Source organism: Scleropages formosus, chromosome 6 (assembly GCF_900964775.1).
Source record: "Scleropages formosus chromosome 6, fSclFor1.1, whole genome shotgun sequence".
NCBI classification, from domain to species: domain Eukaryota; kingdom Metazoa; phylum Chordata; class Actinopteri; order Osteoglossiformes; family Osteoglossidae; genus Scleropages; species Scleropages formosus.
Window position 1 is genome coordinate 22,005,508 of NC_041811.1, and position 16,140 is coordinate 22,021,647.

The 16,140-nt window shown below is 43.8% G+C and overlaps 1 protein-coding gene across 1 annotated transcript in view; it reads right to left on the reverse strand.

Moving 5' to 3' along the window:
• Positions 1-15,358, reverse strand: part of LOC108927263 (formin-binding protein 1-like) — a 67,826-nt gene extending 52,468 nt beyond the window's left edge. The window contains exon 1 of the mRNA XM_029253166.1: positions 14,823-15,358. Within this exon, the coding sequence (XP_029108999.1) occupies positions 14,823-14,846 (24 nt within the window). The 5' untranslated portion in view covers positions 14,847-15,358. The remainder of the gene's footprint in view (positions 1-14,822) is intronic.
• Between the last annotated feature and the right edge of the window lie 782 nt (positions 15,359-16,140).

Below are 16,140 nucleotides of genomic sequence, written 5' to 3' on the forward strand. Positions count from 1 at the left end.
TTGTCCTCATCCTTCATCCACAGCTCCTTCTCAAATGGACACAACTGAATAGGTATTTGTTGTTCCGGAAGGTTTTAAAACCACGCTAACTGTCTAAGAAGTTAGAAAAGGTCACTTCTCGGGACGGGAATATTGAGATCTAACAAATTATAATAAAATATTATAATCCAAGGGGGTGCGGTGGCGCAGTGGGTTGGACCGCAGTCCTGCTCTCCGGTGGGTCTGGGGTTCAAGTCCCGCTTGGGGTGCCTTGCGGCGGACTGGCGTCCCGTCCTGGGTGTGTCCCCTTCCCCCTCTGGCCTTACGCCCTGTGTTGCCGGGTAGGCTCCGGTTCCCTGTGACCCCGCAAGGGACAAGCGGTTCTGAAAGTGTGTGTGTGTGTGTATTATAATCCACCTGAAAAATCAAAGTAAAGAATACCAGAAAACCCATGACTCAAATACAGTTTACTTGAACAACACTATTTGCGAACTGCCAGACTAAACCTAGTATCCATTTTCAAAGATAATAAATAAATAAATAAATAAATAACAACTGGAATGACTAAATGATGCAGAATAAGAACAGAATTACTGTTTTATTTATAAAGCATGTACTACACACCTGCTAAAAACCCACAGAATGAGTAGGTTAAGAAAGTTTGGTTTGGTTATTAATCTGATTAAACATCGGAATGTTTTGTGCGATTAATGCCTCGGGACACCAAGATTTAGTGCCGCAAGCCGATGTTCTTGAATTCCACATGGATTTTAGTTTGTTTTTCGGGACCACGGTCTTTCAAATGGTAATTTTTTATATAACGCTTAATGTCCCTAATGTCCAGTGTCAAAACGTCAAAAGATCAGAGTGTATACTTATTCCAAATTCTAGATGCTCTATATGTAATAATGAATTATTTACATATTTAATATACCGAAAAAAAAAAGCACACTCTTGTAAACGACTGTAGTGGGCACTCTGAAGAGAAAATGAACACACATTTTATATCAGAACCTTAAAGAAAAAATGTGCATAGTGATTTCTGTACATTTACATGTTTAGCAGATGTTTTTCTCCAAAGCAGCTTCCAACGAAGTCCATGTAGTGTTACTATCAGCCCACACACCTTATTCACCGTGGTGACTTACACTGCTAGATACACTACTTACAATGGGTCACTCATCCATCCATCAGTGGAACACACTCTCTCTGTCACTCACACGCTATGGGTGAACCTAAACAGCTTATCTTTTCACTGTGGGAGGAAACCAGAGCACCCGGAGGAAACCCACTCAGATACGGGGAGAGCACACAAACTACACACAGATGGGGATCAAACCCATGTCCTTTCCTAGCACCCAGGCACTGTGAGACACCAGCGCTACTTGCTGTGCCACCATGACGCCCACATATATATGAAATTATATAGTCTTGCAATAGTGCATTCACACCGAAGTGCACACATCCGAGACGGAACACGAGGCACAACACGCAGCCGAAGAAAAAGAAAAAATAAACTAAAACTTGCCTGCCATTTCTGTACAAGTACACATGCTGTGTATAAACAGTGTGCTTGGATGGAAGGTTTATTAATAGCTCACTCTGACAGTTCTGAGGAATGGGTGTATATTCTCCATTTACCGTATTCTCTCGATCCCTAACCCCCAGGGCCTGTGTATATGTGCGTGTATTTGTGCAAGGGAGCTTGTTTCCAGCAAGAACACAGCCCCATTCGCTGCACTATTCTGGGTTGCTTTTGCTGCCGGGCTGAACATTTCTCTCCTGATGGGACCCTCTGCTCCCCGTCTACTCCAGCAACACGCAGGCGCCATGTAAATCTCACACTCCGTGCTTTGTCAACGAGGGCCAAAAAAATGCATTTAAAATGAAAAACCTTACGCGGACGACCCATAAAATATCGCGGTACGGTTCCGATCGTTGCTTTGCTCAGGGTAAATGAGACTCTGACTGAAGACAAAGACGGATGGAAAAGTTGTACAGGTACATCTGAGACATGTTCTACTTGAAAAATGAAGCAGTATTTTCAGCTGCCATCAATTTCCAAGGAGCTGTGGCGACAACTGCACTGCGCATGTTGTGCATCTGCCGTCTGTTCGGGCCGCTCAGCGGTCACATTAGGAGCTGATTACCTGCAACCATCACGTCAGCGAGACCTTTAACCCCCTGACGTGGTGCTTTTCTTTGGCTTTTGCTTGTTTCTATGTTCTCCCTGGGTGCGAGTGTCCTCTTGGTGATCTGGTTGCCTCCCACACTCCAAAGACATGTGTTTCAGATGAACCGGAGATTATAAATTATTGCCCATCGTGTGTGTGTGGGCTTGAATTAATAAATGCATCTATGCAATTGCGTTGAAATGGAGTGTCGTGCAATCCAGGTTGTACCCTCCTTCACACCCTGCGCTTCCAGGATAATGTGCGGACCACCGCGACCCTGCATGGACGAGCAGGTAATGATGATGGGTGGGCAAATGGTCGCAGGAAACGGTACGAAATGATGGACAGCTAGTCAGATATTAGGGTGCAGTTGAAACCAAACAGTTTACAGGCAATGGAGGGAGCAGGTAGCAGAATGCTTGAGGAAAAAAAAAAAAAGATCCTGAAGTGTGTTCTGGTTCAAGTCTTAGAAGGTGCCCTTAGGTAGAACTCTTTAAACTACTCAGACATTTGCTATACAAATGCTCTAAAAAAAGCAGATAAGCAGCATAACTATACTTTTAATGAAATAATAATAAAAATGATAATTATTGTTATTATTGTATTTATTATTATTATGTTAACAGACAAACATCAGAGGTGAGCGCGAGGAGAAAGGCTGAAGGGAAGAGTGCCGCTCTCGTACAGAGCGCGCACACACACACACACACACACACACACACACACACACACACACACACACACACACACACACACAACACACAGCCCCCCTACAAGTTTACTTCTCATGAGTCTGCTCTCACCACACGTTGTTGCCTAAAATGGCTAGGCTAGCGGTGCTTCTGGGAAACCTTTTGGCTGGGACAGTCCATTAGGAGAACGCGATGCGATGAGGCCAATGTGAGGCGGTCCGTTCGGGGATAAGGCAGGATGGAAGCAGGGATTAACAAGGACATTCCACCTCACAATCCGACTTGCACTTACTTTGCTCTCTTTTGTTCATCTGTCATCGGACTTTTGCATTATATCCGGTGCACAATTTGGCAAAAAACTTAAATTACGTGTTACGTGTCATCTCGGAGTACACCGAGAGCAAACTGTTCTCCAAATAGGGCGTCGTTTGTTTTTGTTTCATTCATAATGGAAATGAATCGTATCTCAAACACACTCAAAATCACTGTTTCCAAAGTGCTGAAATCTCTGTTTCCACACAAACTTATTTCAAGGTGATGGATTTGTTCAAGTGAAGAAATGCTGTGTGCATTTTAACCAAAAATAGACAAAAATGTGGTTTAAATGAAGTGTACTTGTTTAGTTATATTGAAAATATTGCTTGGCTTCAGACAATTACTGATGAAAACGTCCAGCAGGAGCCGCAGAAGAATAACAGTGAAGGCCTCTCTGCACCCTGTATCTGCTGCAAGCATCCTTCACGATTTACAGTCGTTATTATTTTTTTTTCTCCCCACTTAAGGAAATGAAAAGAAATGATAAGCAATAACACGGCCTGTTACGCTCTTCCTCAAGCCACCCATTCCCCGGTGCTTGTGGCCCTCGGTGCCCCCCCCCCCCCCATTTGCACAGCACCCTATCAAGGAATCGCAACGACTTCCTGCCCAGGGCCTCCTCTCCAGCTCGTCTGGCTGGCGTCTTGTCCCTCCCAGCACGCCAAGCTGCAGAGAGAAATCTCTCACTCTCCACTCCTCTTACACATACATTTAATATCTGATGTGCTAAAGCAATCATCTTTCAACCTCTACAAAAAGAACCTAAGAGCAGAATGATAAATCACAGAATTCTGTCTCCACTACTCAAGGGAAAAGTCCAAAATCAAAAATATCTGCATAAATTTTTCCAAAATATACTTAAATGCCAAAATAATAATAATAAGAACAACAACAACAAATAATAATGGAAAAGCATACAGAATATCTGGCTAAAATGAGCTCTCAGTGTCTAAGACCAAAAATTCAAAAAAGAATCTCTTATATCTGGAGTGATGTTTCATTTTCCAGTACACTATTATTTAACTTCTGCCTAATTGTTCAAGATGTAGTAAAATGAAATCATAAAAAAAACCTAATTAGTTGACAGTTACCCCTTGTTCCTAAATGTTAAATGTATACTCATTTATTAACCTGGACCTGGAATTAAATAGCGCATAAAATGATATTAAACATAAGGGATTCATCTCATTATCCAGATAGGCTGTACATTTTGTACATTAACATATCCAATAAGATGTCAGAAAAGGTTGCAATAGAAAATCATTCATAAAAATCGAATCGCAACCGTTGTTTTAAAAGGTGCAATAAAAATTTGGCTTTAAAAAGAGGAACCATGTAAACCATTTCACGTTTATGGAACTAATACCAGTGTGTTCTCTGTAGGTGAGAAAAAAAAAAATGAACTAACCAAAAATAGAGGAACTTCAACAAATATCCTTATTCAGGATACAAAATTTGCATGGAAAGTGAACAGGATTACTTGAAATTTAACAAAGAATATCTAACCCTGCCAAAAGATATTGCTGTTCATTCAGCGTAGCAAACACATAATACTGTCACAGATAGATACTGGACAGCGGAAGCACAGCAAGTGTCGACTATGGGACCACGTGATGGTAAATTAAAGCTGCAACAGTGAGACACACTATTCCAGATTAGAAAAAGACAAGTCAGAATTAATCAGCTCTGATGGCTCTGTTCAATTACCACTGAGTCACAACAATTAACCCCCAAGATGGGCTATTCTTCACAATTACACTGTGACGGTATCTGGCTTGACACTGGCATCGACTGGTAGTAAAAAAAAGGGCTGCTAAGAACACCGGTACTGCAGATATGGACACCTGTTCAATTACATATTTAATGAACACATATGTAATGAGCGAGGTGGCCCTATGATGCAGCAGCTAGCACTGGTGCCTCCGGAGGGATTGACATGGCTCCACATCTGACATAGTCTGTGTGGAGTCTCCATGTCTTCCTCAAGTTTGTGTGGGTTTCTTCCCACAGCTCAAAGACACGTTTCAGGTTTGCACTTTGAGTATATGAATGAATGAGTGTGTGTGTCGTTGCCCTGCAGTGGACTGGCATCTCATCCAGGGTTTATCCTGCCTGACTCCCTATGATTGCAGGAAAGGCTCCAGACCACCGTGACCCTGCACTCAACAAGAAGTTAATGATAATGGAGTGAGGGATGGCTATTTAGCGAGTAGTACGCTCATTTATGTGGATTCCCTCTTCTAATGACAGTATGCTTTCCCTTGCTCTTTTTTGCTTCGGGGTAGCATAAAATTATAGTATAGATCATTTCTCCAGCAGGAGACTTGAAACGGAATTTAAGGTCAAAGATTTAACTGCACCATCTTCACTTTATGCATCTACAGCAGCGCCTCAGCAGACTAGAGGAATCACAAGAAAAAGCACACGTTTCTCTCACTTTGAATCAACTTCTCCAATGTCACAAGTGTTCATAAATGGATCTGCGTACAAATCTTTTACTATTTGTGCATCAGGCACCATGATATGCCGGTAAGGCCTAGTTTTACTCATCTGGGCTTATGTGATGGTTGGTCGCTTGACTTGTCGAACCATGCAACTAAACTTTTGTTTTTCGCCTAACAGTTCAAAAAAATTTTTCACGCTGCACCTCTTATGGTTGCTGGGAAACAGCAGAGAGGGAGCAGAAATGCACTTTGGGCAAACACTTCTGCAAAAATACAGGCACCATTCACTTCCAGTTTCAGTTTTGCTATTATCCATAGCTGTTAAAGGGACTATGCAAGCTTACTTAATTAAAAGGCCCTTTGGTTGTGATATCCATATTCATTTTTAGTTGTGCTCAGCCATCAAGTCTGCAAAAGGATCAAGATAAAGGAACTAAAACAAGTCAAGCAATGGTTTCTTACAGTTGGCACCGAGCCTAGACACTTCTAGACCATCTGTCTCACTTGTGAGGTTAAGTCCATAAGCTCAACTATGGGAACATAAATAGTGAGCACCCTAACCAGAGAGGAACCAAGTCAAAACAGTTCGATCCCTCCTAGGGGAACATGAGTAACACCCATAGTGATCGGGTGGGTGAATAACTCTGATCACGGCAGGACACTTTTACCGCCCATTGCCCCTTGGGACACGTCATGTCGATCCCGATGACCCCCTGCAGGACATGGTCAGAGCAGGAAATGCATGAGGTTGCAGACCTGGAAATGCCTGGATAATAACTGGGAGAGGAATGAAAAACAAGGAAAGCATCCCAGCAGCAGCAGCAGTCAATCCTCTTTTCATTCATGATAAAGCAACATCGCACCCAAGAGAAGAGGAAGACGTCCACTTTGTGACCAAACAAGTGTGCACACACAACCCATGCCTCGATTTTCCTGAGAGAACAACATTCTCCCATCCAAACAGTTTGAGAGACGTAACTTGGCCTTTATTGGAGGGGTGGCTGGAATGTGGTTTCAATTAAATGTTAGCATTCCTTGCGGTGTCTGTCGAGGAAGAACGTTTAACATTCTTTCACACGAGTCAATGAGAATCACAACTAGTGTTGTGAATGGCAAACAAAATCAGAGGATACAATCAAACCTGGAGGAACAACCTCAAGAGCACCAGAATAGTGAGCCGAAATGAAACATTTGCACTATTTAGGTCCCTATTTAATAAAACAAAAGCTTACAATGTAAAATGCAGCTTACCACTGCATCCTATTAATAAAACATCACCCGTGAAATTGAAGCAAAAACAAAAGAAAAAAAAAAAACCGATACCAAGAACCCGCTACGTATGCTTCTGTGTTATAATTAATACCCTAACTGCCCTATATAGAATAAGTGATATGACACAAAGGTCAAAAGTCAACTGCAGCAGCCAGGACAAGAACAAAGCAGAACATCGAGCTCACCTTCAGCTGCTGAACTTTTACAAGTGTCTCCATCTTACACACGTCCACGGCTCTCTGACACCCGGAGTGAGTTCCCTGATCGAAATCCTCTTCAGAATTTTGACAGCCACTAAGAAGTGAAACACTCAAAGCCAGCTTTCAACCTCACGGCCCCGTGTCATGCATGGAACATGAGTTACACGCTTCAGATGGGAAACTAAACGTCTCTTCCTTTTCATAAGACCACTGGTTTACCAACACGTGTCACTCTTCACACCGTATATGACAACGCGCATCTCGCACAGACGCAAGTTTAGGTGTGAGGCTTGAATCGAATCCCTTAAACCAGCTTTTAAAAATGTGGCTAAACTGGGACTTCCTACCATTAGATAAACCTGGGCTTTCAGAATGCGAACCAGATTTTTTGCTTTTTAAAACATCTTATCGAGTATGGATTCTCACTGTCAGGGTTTGGAAAAAAAAGAGAACAGCAATTTATTGCACGTAAAAATGTTCTGAAGTTATGAAGCGGCCTTTCTTCCTCCAAACAGAGTTTAAAGAGAAGCGATCACATGTTTCTTACATCTGACTTATTCCCTCAATGGATGTGTTTGTGCGAACGGCCAGGAGGGAGGGTAAACACATAAGGTGCTTGCCTCCTTACTTAACAGTTTCTTGCGCAAAACAACAATTAGCTATTCTGAGACAAGTGCTGCTGAAATTAAGACAGAAAGAGGACAAAAGGGCTTAGAATGGCTGCCGGTGGGACGGAAAACTGCCGCACTTGTTTCTGAGAATCGCACATTAAAAACATGCATATCGTTTTATGTTCCTCATAAATTAGGATTCTGCAAGTTGGGCCTTATTACAGCCTTTTCCAGCTGATTTTTGTTGGAAAAAATACGTTAGAGAAATGAATAACCAAAATGTTCACTCTATTATTTCCCCAAAAAAGGGTAAAACAATCACATCTCACACACACACACATTTTCAGAACCACTTGTCCCATACGGGGTTGCGGGGAACCAGAACCTACCCAGTAACACAGGGAGTAAGGCCAGAGGGGGAGGGAACACATCCAGGACGGGACGCCAGTCCATCGCAAGGCACCCCAAGCGGGACTCGAACCCCAGACCCACCGGAGAGCAGGACAGTGGTCCAACCCACCGCGCCACCGCGCCACCGCACCCCCTACAATCACATCTCGTCTAACGAAACTTCTCCATATTCTGATCTGAGAGTCTAATGAAAATTCCATCATCACCTCAATACAGATTCCATTTTCTGAAGCTTTCTGTTACACGAATCTTAATGCATGTAATAATAAAGTCTTTGCTTTAACAATTAATACAGTGTATGAGAGGACACTTATGAACACTGATACATGTCATTTGTCAGGGGTGGTTTTATAGGAAACAACTGTCTTAATCAACATAAACTCCTTATCTGCAACTTAACCGTTTATAGTTCCAGTGAAGTTATATTTATGTCAGGCTGGGGCCAGCAATGCAATGTGTGAACATAGGAAACATAGGAATAGAATTAACACCATTCTTGCTGAAGACCATCATCAGCTAAATGAGAATAATAACAATGATGCTAGAATTTAAATCAATTTGTTTACACCTTTCCAGAGGCTGGAAGGTGTAAACAAAGGTGCTTTCAATTTAAACGTCACCCCTATTTCATTCATTGCACTACTTGTGTAATAAGAAATGTACAGGGATAGAGAAGATGGACAAAGGCCCACATTAGGCAACATCCGTACATGTCGCACATGTAACCGGGTCACAACTGAATTTACTACTGATGCCGGAGGAAGTGTGGCTTTGCTCGGATGCCAACTCTCTTCCTTCCTCAGAAGAGGGAAAAAGTGGTTAGTGAGCAACTTGCCCCCTTGAGAAGGCAAATTGACGGCTGAGCAGGGCATTGCATAAAGCAAACCAGGCAAAACCTAAGTTAATTATCTACTTCAAATGTGGAATTGCAAAAATTAAGAGGGAAGAACACTCATGGTGCAATGCTAACCAACTGTTGCAAAAACACAGTATTGCAGTGCGATGCAGTGTCTTACCACACTTCTTGATCCAGCAAAGTAAAGGCAAAGTTTCAGCTGTTTCAATACCACGGTTAGGCCATTCTTTAACACTTCTGATGAAAGAACAATTGAGTAGTGAACCTACCCTGACAAGACTTTTAAATCTTGCTGTTTCCGCCACTGAAGCCTAAAGTTCTTCCTCCATTGCTAAGTACGATAAAGACAGTGTGGTCGGACACCCAAACCCGCAGAGGCTGAAGAGCAAGCAGGATGTTTTTCAAAACAGAAATGCTTACAGCAGATGTGACACGCGGTACTGATGATAAAGAAGATTCTGCAAAGCCGAAAATACAAAATTGTTCCAACTGCACAAAATTCACATCCATGGTACAAACGTTATCACATACAACTCCAAAAGCAAATGATTCATGTGTACATCACAACTTGTTTCTCAATGGACTGGTCTCTCATCCAGGGTGTACCTTTGGTAGCCTTGTGCCCTGTGTTTCGGGGACAAACTCCGGACCATTGCAACCCTGACTTGGACAAGTGGTTACCGACAGTGAAGTAATCATTTTAAACGAAAAACATCAGTCATGTTAAACACACACACATTTTCGGAACCGCTCGTCCCATACGGGGTCATGGAGCCTACCCTGCAACACAGGGCATAAGGCCGGAGGGGGAGGGGACACACCCAGGACAGGACGCCAGTCCGCCGCAAGGCACCCCAAGTGGGACTCGAACCCCAGACCCACCAGAGAGCAGGACCCGGTCCAACCCACTGCATCACCACGCCCCCTCCGTCATGTTAAACAGTACATGTGTATTGAAACATTAAGAGCAAACCCACACACACAGTAGCTGAAGCCGCTTGTCCCAAGCGGGGTCACGGCAAACTGGAGCCTAACCCGGCAACATAGGGTGAAAGGCTGGCGGGGGAGAGGACACACCCAGGACGGGACGCCAGTCTGTTGCAAGGCACCCCAAGCGGGACTCAAACCCCAGACCCACCAGAGAGCAGGACCCAGCCAAACCCGCTGCACCACCACACCCCCTAGAGCAAATCCACAAAAGCCATAACTTTTGACAAACTTTTTTGCCACATTTTAGTGGACAAAGCTTCTACCTTGGACTCTGACACAGGTTTGAATCTTGGATTATGCTGCAGAACCCTTGAACAAGATGCTTACTCCGAATAAAACCTATAAAATAAATACCCAGCTATATACATACATAAATATAGGTAAAACGTTGCAAACAGCTTAACGCTGAACACTTTGGAGAAAAGCATCAGCTAAATGTATAAAAGTAAATGTATATGAGAACATTAGATTGGCCTGCACTGCTGCTGTTAGAAGAAATCTGCTGTTCCTCATGTTCCTTAGTTGTGATCCTCCATCCACCCAGTGCTGAGCCTTACAGAACAGCTGCTCCACTTCCTCACTGCTGCTCCCGACTTTGCGATGCAGCTCCTGAGGCTAATTTGAGAGTACACATTCACTTTAATATAAACAAGACTATTTTGTTCTATTGCTGAAGATCAAGACAACCTAAGTCTAAAGCCTTATACACTGTTTTTTTGGTCCATGTACAGAAAACGCTTCTCTGTAGGAGGATGGAGACGAAAAGTAATTCCAGAAGGATGTTGTCATGCTGCTGTATACTGATTTTTGTAGCCAGAACTTGTGTACATTTGCAATTTAGTTTTGTGTAATAAATGTCACTTTTACATTTACATTTATTCATTTAGCGGACGCTTTTCTCCAAAGCGACATACATCTCATGGAAAATACAATGTGTGAGTTACATTAGCAGAAAGAGAAACGTAGATGCAGACGCATGATTCTTAAGTGCAATTAGTTTGTTTCTTTCAACCATATGAAACAATGTTCATCAAACGAGTAGCTGCATAAAACTTGAACAGGAATCACCAATATTCTGATAACCCTCCTGGTCATTTTTTTAAAAAGATACATATAAAAATTTACGTTACATAACAGGAGTAGCTACGTAAAGGTTCATCCGGGATGATCTTAAAGTTATAGTGCATGAACATTTACACCTTGGGGGGGCGCAGTGGGTTTGGCCTGTGCCCGCTATGTGGTGGGTCTGGGGTCCCGCCTGGGGTGCCTTGCGGCAGACTGGCATCCCGTCCTGGGTGCGTCCCCTCCTCCTTTGGCCTTGCGCCCAGTGTTGCCGGGTAGGCTCCAGCTCACCGCGACCCTGCTCGGGACAAACGGTTGTAGCAATTGCAAAAAAAAAAACATTCACTCCTTACATGAATTTAAGAGATTATGAGCAAAGTGAGTCTGGAAGAGGTGAGTTTTAAGACCCTTTTTAAATGTGGACAGAGATTCGGCAGTTCTGCGTGAGAGGAGGAGGTCGTTTCACCACAACGGAGCCAGAGCCGAGAACCTCTGTGCTTTACCTTTCGTGAATGGGACCAACAAGCGGGCAGATGCAGAGAAGTGTAGCAGTCTGGTTGGGGTGTAGCAGATGAACAAGTCCTGTAGATGGCTGGGAGCATTTCTATTGATGCATTTGTAGGCAATAACCAGGGTCTTAAAGTTTCTGGGGATATATTTTCGGATACAGTATGTAAGGACACTTTCAAATAGTTATCGCAACTGCTACCCTGCACTGGACAAGTTATTGATAATAAATTAATTAATACCTAACTGATTTTTAAACTGTAGTACTGTCTGGGCTGTTATTTCAACTGCTTTGAGGAAAAAGCGACACTCAGGAAACACGTATTAGTGTAACTGAGAAAAATTGTAACAGTTTAACTGTTGTCACCAAAGGAAATGCATTTCCTGATAGCAGCATCTCAGCAATTTCACTGGGTCCTAGTCATCTCCCTCCTGATTTTTCACTGTGTCTCTCGGAGACGCTTTTCAACCCCGGCCAGCTGAGGCAAGAGTCCAAGGTGTCTCCGCAATGTGCGAGAGATGGCTTTACTTTGGGCTTGACAGCTCGGCAGAGCTCTTCTTCAGTGCAGCCCAGGACATTTAAAGTTCAAAATTAAGGGGCCTCAATCAGAACTTTACTAACACTGAAAAAATGGGGGAAAAAAAATCTAGCTAGGGGAGTTGGGAACCAGGGCAGACCTTTGGATCGCTAAGAAAAAAACTGATGCGGTGGAGCAGAAAGGTTTTAAACTATTAAAGCCACTTAACCGCTACTGTCAATGCACAAAGCGAGTGCTGCTCCGGAGAGCCTAGGACCAGCTTTGGGCCGACGAAGAGGTCGCTAACTAACACAAAACTGCTGACAGCTACCTCCACTCAGATCACACCAGTTGTCACTATGTAAGGGTTAAATGGCAAAGAACTGCGGCTAGTAACTAAGGGTAAGTTCAGTTTACTTCCTGTTATTTTTCATGATGGAGCGGCTGTCGCTGTCATCATCGCTTTGACGTTTCGGTGTCAGCCTCGCACAAACAAGTCCCACTTGGTCCAGCACAAGCATATTCTCCGCGTCTCAATTCAAAGTTTGTAACACCACGCATCCAGTTTGCAAAATGTTGCACGTTCTAACATTAACGCAGGCGTTTTGCTTGTCCTTGTCTATTCGTCGTATTAACGTCACCCCCAAAACATCACTGGCAGCGAAAAAAATTCCATCACCAACCCCTTCCCACAAGAGCAAACTACGCTCTTCACATGAAAACGAAACGCTGCAGCACGACGTGTCCGTCGCAGAGCAGACGAGGTATTCACGAATCCCCCTCTTCCGCAACTTGCTGTTGCATTCTCCAAGTAAAAGACTTTCGCAGGTTTCAACCTGAAATGCAAATTCTGATCTGCACGCTTTGCGTCAAGCCTGCTGTATTTTCTATTTACAGGACCGACACCCGTTTCCATGCAAAAAAGCCCCACACACACACACAAATGCCTGCCACAAAATTTCCTACTCAGTCTGTAGCACATTTTCTATTGCAGTAGCCACACCACTTGATCAGTTTGCAGAGGAGCTCAAAGAGTTTAATTTGGTTACCGAGAATTTTTATTGGCCTTTACTACTTATTAGTAAAAATAGCAACGGCAGTCCTTTAATCTTTCTATTCCCAGGCCGGAGTTTAAGACACATGCCCGGAGCAGACGTGTCTGGGAGCGCGTGAGTAAGAGCTCAAGAATTCGCCTCCACCAGACTGTCCCGTCTACACTGAACCACCATATACATACGCATAATATAGGGCAAATCCAACGTATGCACTTCGAGTATGAAGACACGCAAACAAGCGAGGCTGACCATAAAGGCCACCGCTGCACGGGTCACGCAGTTCTTCCCGCCCTGCAGAAAGAGAAAGCAGTGAAAAAGACCTGTGAAACGGACAAACTCGCCCGCTGCGGTGGCTGCGCTTCACGGTGCGACGTGACAATGAATGACACCTAGAAACACCGATGCCCAGAAGTTCATTATTCCCTCGGACGAAGCGTACCGAGAATACTGAAGCTGCGCTTGAAAATCTTCTCAAGATTTAACAGATTCTACTGCAGTTTCTTTGATACTTTGCAGGATGAAAGCGTAGTCATGTGAAGAGATCTGGCTTTCCTTCCCAATGACCGGTCCACACCTGGGTGTAATAAATTGCAAAATTTCTGCACAACCGAAAAAGATCATCAATAGTAAATAAAAGGGGGGGGGGGGGGGGGGGGGGGCATCAAAGCTGACGGAGGACTGGGGGGGACACGTCCCCTCCGCCCTCGCCTTGTTACACCTGTGGTCCGTACCCTGTTTGACATGGACTGTCTGTTGGTCTGGCATCTCCCATGGTTCAGGTGAGACTGAGCGAGGCCATTTCGTGTGGGAGACACACACTCCCCCCCCCCACCCCCCCCCCACACACACACACACACACACACACACACACACACTGCCACTGCCTGTGACATTTATTTTAATATGGCTCTTCTTCTTCTTCAATCAATGTACTCTCCTTTATCATTATGTTCACTGTCATCACACTGTTTGCAAAGCCACTACCATTCCATTACATTTCACCCACAATCCCCATGTGTCACATAATCATTATTCTGCATATTTTCTGTCATCCGACATATAATTGTGCAGCTATAAATCTAAAATTAGTTTTGTACTGCTGTGCTGTGGTCGTATATGTGCAATATCCTGTGTTACACAGTACATGTAGTTTCGCAATGATTTTGCAGTGCGACAATCCAAGCTGCTTATCCTCCTGGGCGTGTATATATAAATATGTATTATACATCATCACGGGCTGAATGATTGATACTGCCTGGATTTGCGATGCCGAAGACATGTTGTATTTCTACATCCACACGATTTTTATCCGGTATGTAGACAGTACAGGTCGAACTGTGAATTAACATTGCCAGTTTTGCTTCCGCGGCGGATTGTGAGGTAATAATTTTCGGCATCAAATTCACAGTAGAGGCAGAAATTGAGAAAACCATAATATTGGGTATCGCCCGGGAATTTTGACCGGTGCGTAACTGTGTACGCTGACAGAGGAACGGCGAAATGTGGCGAGGAGCTAGTCGCTTCACGCATCTCCAGCAGCTACGTGACCCGCGAGCCCAGCGCAGCGCGCGCCGAGTCCGGCTAAGGACGCGCGCGCTAAAGACTGGCACGGGACAAGCTAGCTTCGCCGCTGCGCGCTCCCAATGAGCTCTCGCGCAATGACGTTCCTGAACCGTTACCTTCTTAAAACATGATTAACACATTTCAAAAGATGCGCGTGAGTGAGTGCGACTTACCCATAGCTCTGTCCCCCAGCTCATGGTTCTAGCGCCGTTTCCTCGTTGTAATCCACGGTTTTGCAGAGTGGAGCTGCAGGTCGGTGTTTTGCACAAGACTCTCTGAGCGCTACACGTCCCGCGTTATCAGTCTCTCCCCCCCACAGCGCAGCTCTCTCACCTCCTCATTCTGTCTGCTACAAAATGGCCAGGACCCGCAGCGTAATCTTCAAACGGAGCGCAGCGCGCGCGGGCACGCGCCTCGGTGGCTGACAGCTGCGCGGGAGCGCGCGCCCAGCGCGAGGTAAAACAGGGGTTAAGCGTAGAGGAACGGTCGTCCTGTATGAAGAAAGCACGCACGCTTTTAGTGAAAATATGGACATACTGAATATCTGAATATTTTCTGTTTTAGTATTATGTATGCGTTTCATTGCAGCAGGAAGACATTCTGGCCGTGTTGTCTTCGTTTTCCATTCAGTCAGTGCAAATTGAAATTGTTCAGGGGAAATCTCACCCCAATGGCCCAAAGTTCATGTGAGATTCGGTTTTACCAGCTTCAATATATTAGAAAAGAGTCTTTTTTTCATCATCCACAATAGCTTTATTAAATGGTATAAGGGAAAATAGGTGAACAGCGTCTCTAGTTATAATATATCAGTGTGTGTGATGCTGTTTATTTTTAGTACCTGCGTTTAGGATAAAGCACGTGAAATAAAGTACTGTATCATAATATGATGTTATATACTCTGTGTCATAGTTTACTATTAAAGCTTATCATATTTAAAGACTCCAGCGTTACCTTTGACACATACTTCTAAGTTCGACATGATCATTCGTCCTGAAAATTGAACACATCTATATTAAGAATAAACATATTCATTTATTATATATTCGTTTATTTTCTCTACACCGAAAGATGCCGTGCTTCTAAAAACGTGAAATATGTTAATGGAAGTTGCGGTAAGTCTGACCCTCTAAATAAAAAATATCCATAGTGATACTGAACGAATATTTAGGTTTTAAAAATAGGCGCGGGATCTGTGATTTCGTCGTGAAAAACTGCCACCTGGTGGTACATGTTTGTCGAACACGGGCAAATCACGCAACCAAGACTAATAAAAGGTGCTTCTCGGGACAATCCCTCAATTTTTAATGTTTTATCGCTGTTATTAATGTTAGTATTGGTGCATGTACCTTGAATACATATACACACTTGATTAAACCCACACTGATTTTAGGGAATTACAATTTTGGACTCTCCGTGTGTTTCCCGTGAGACATATTTCAGTGATGCACGTCAAGGAAGTGCGTGCTCTCACGTGTTTTTAAGTGCACGGTT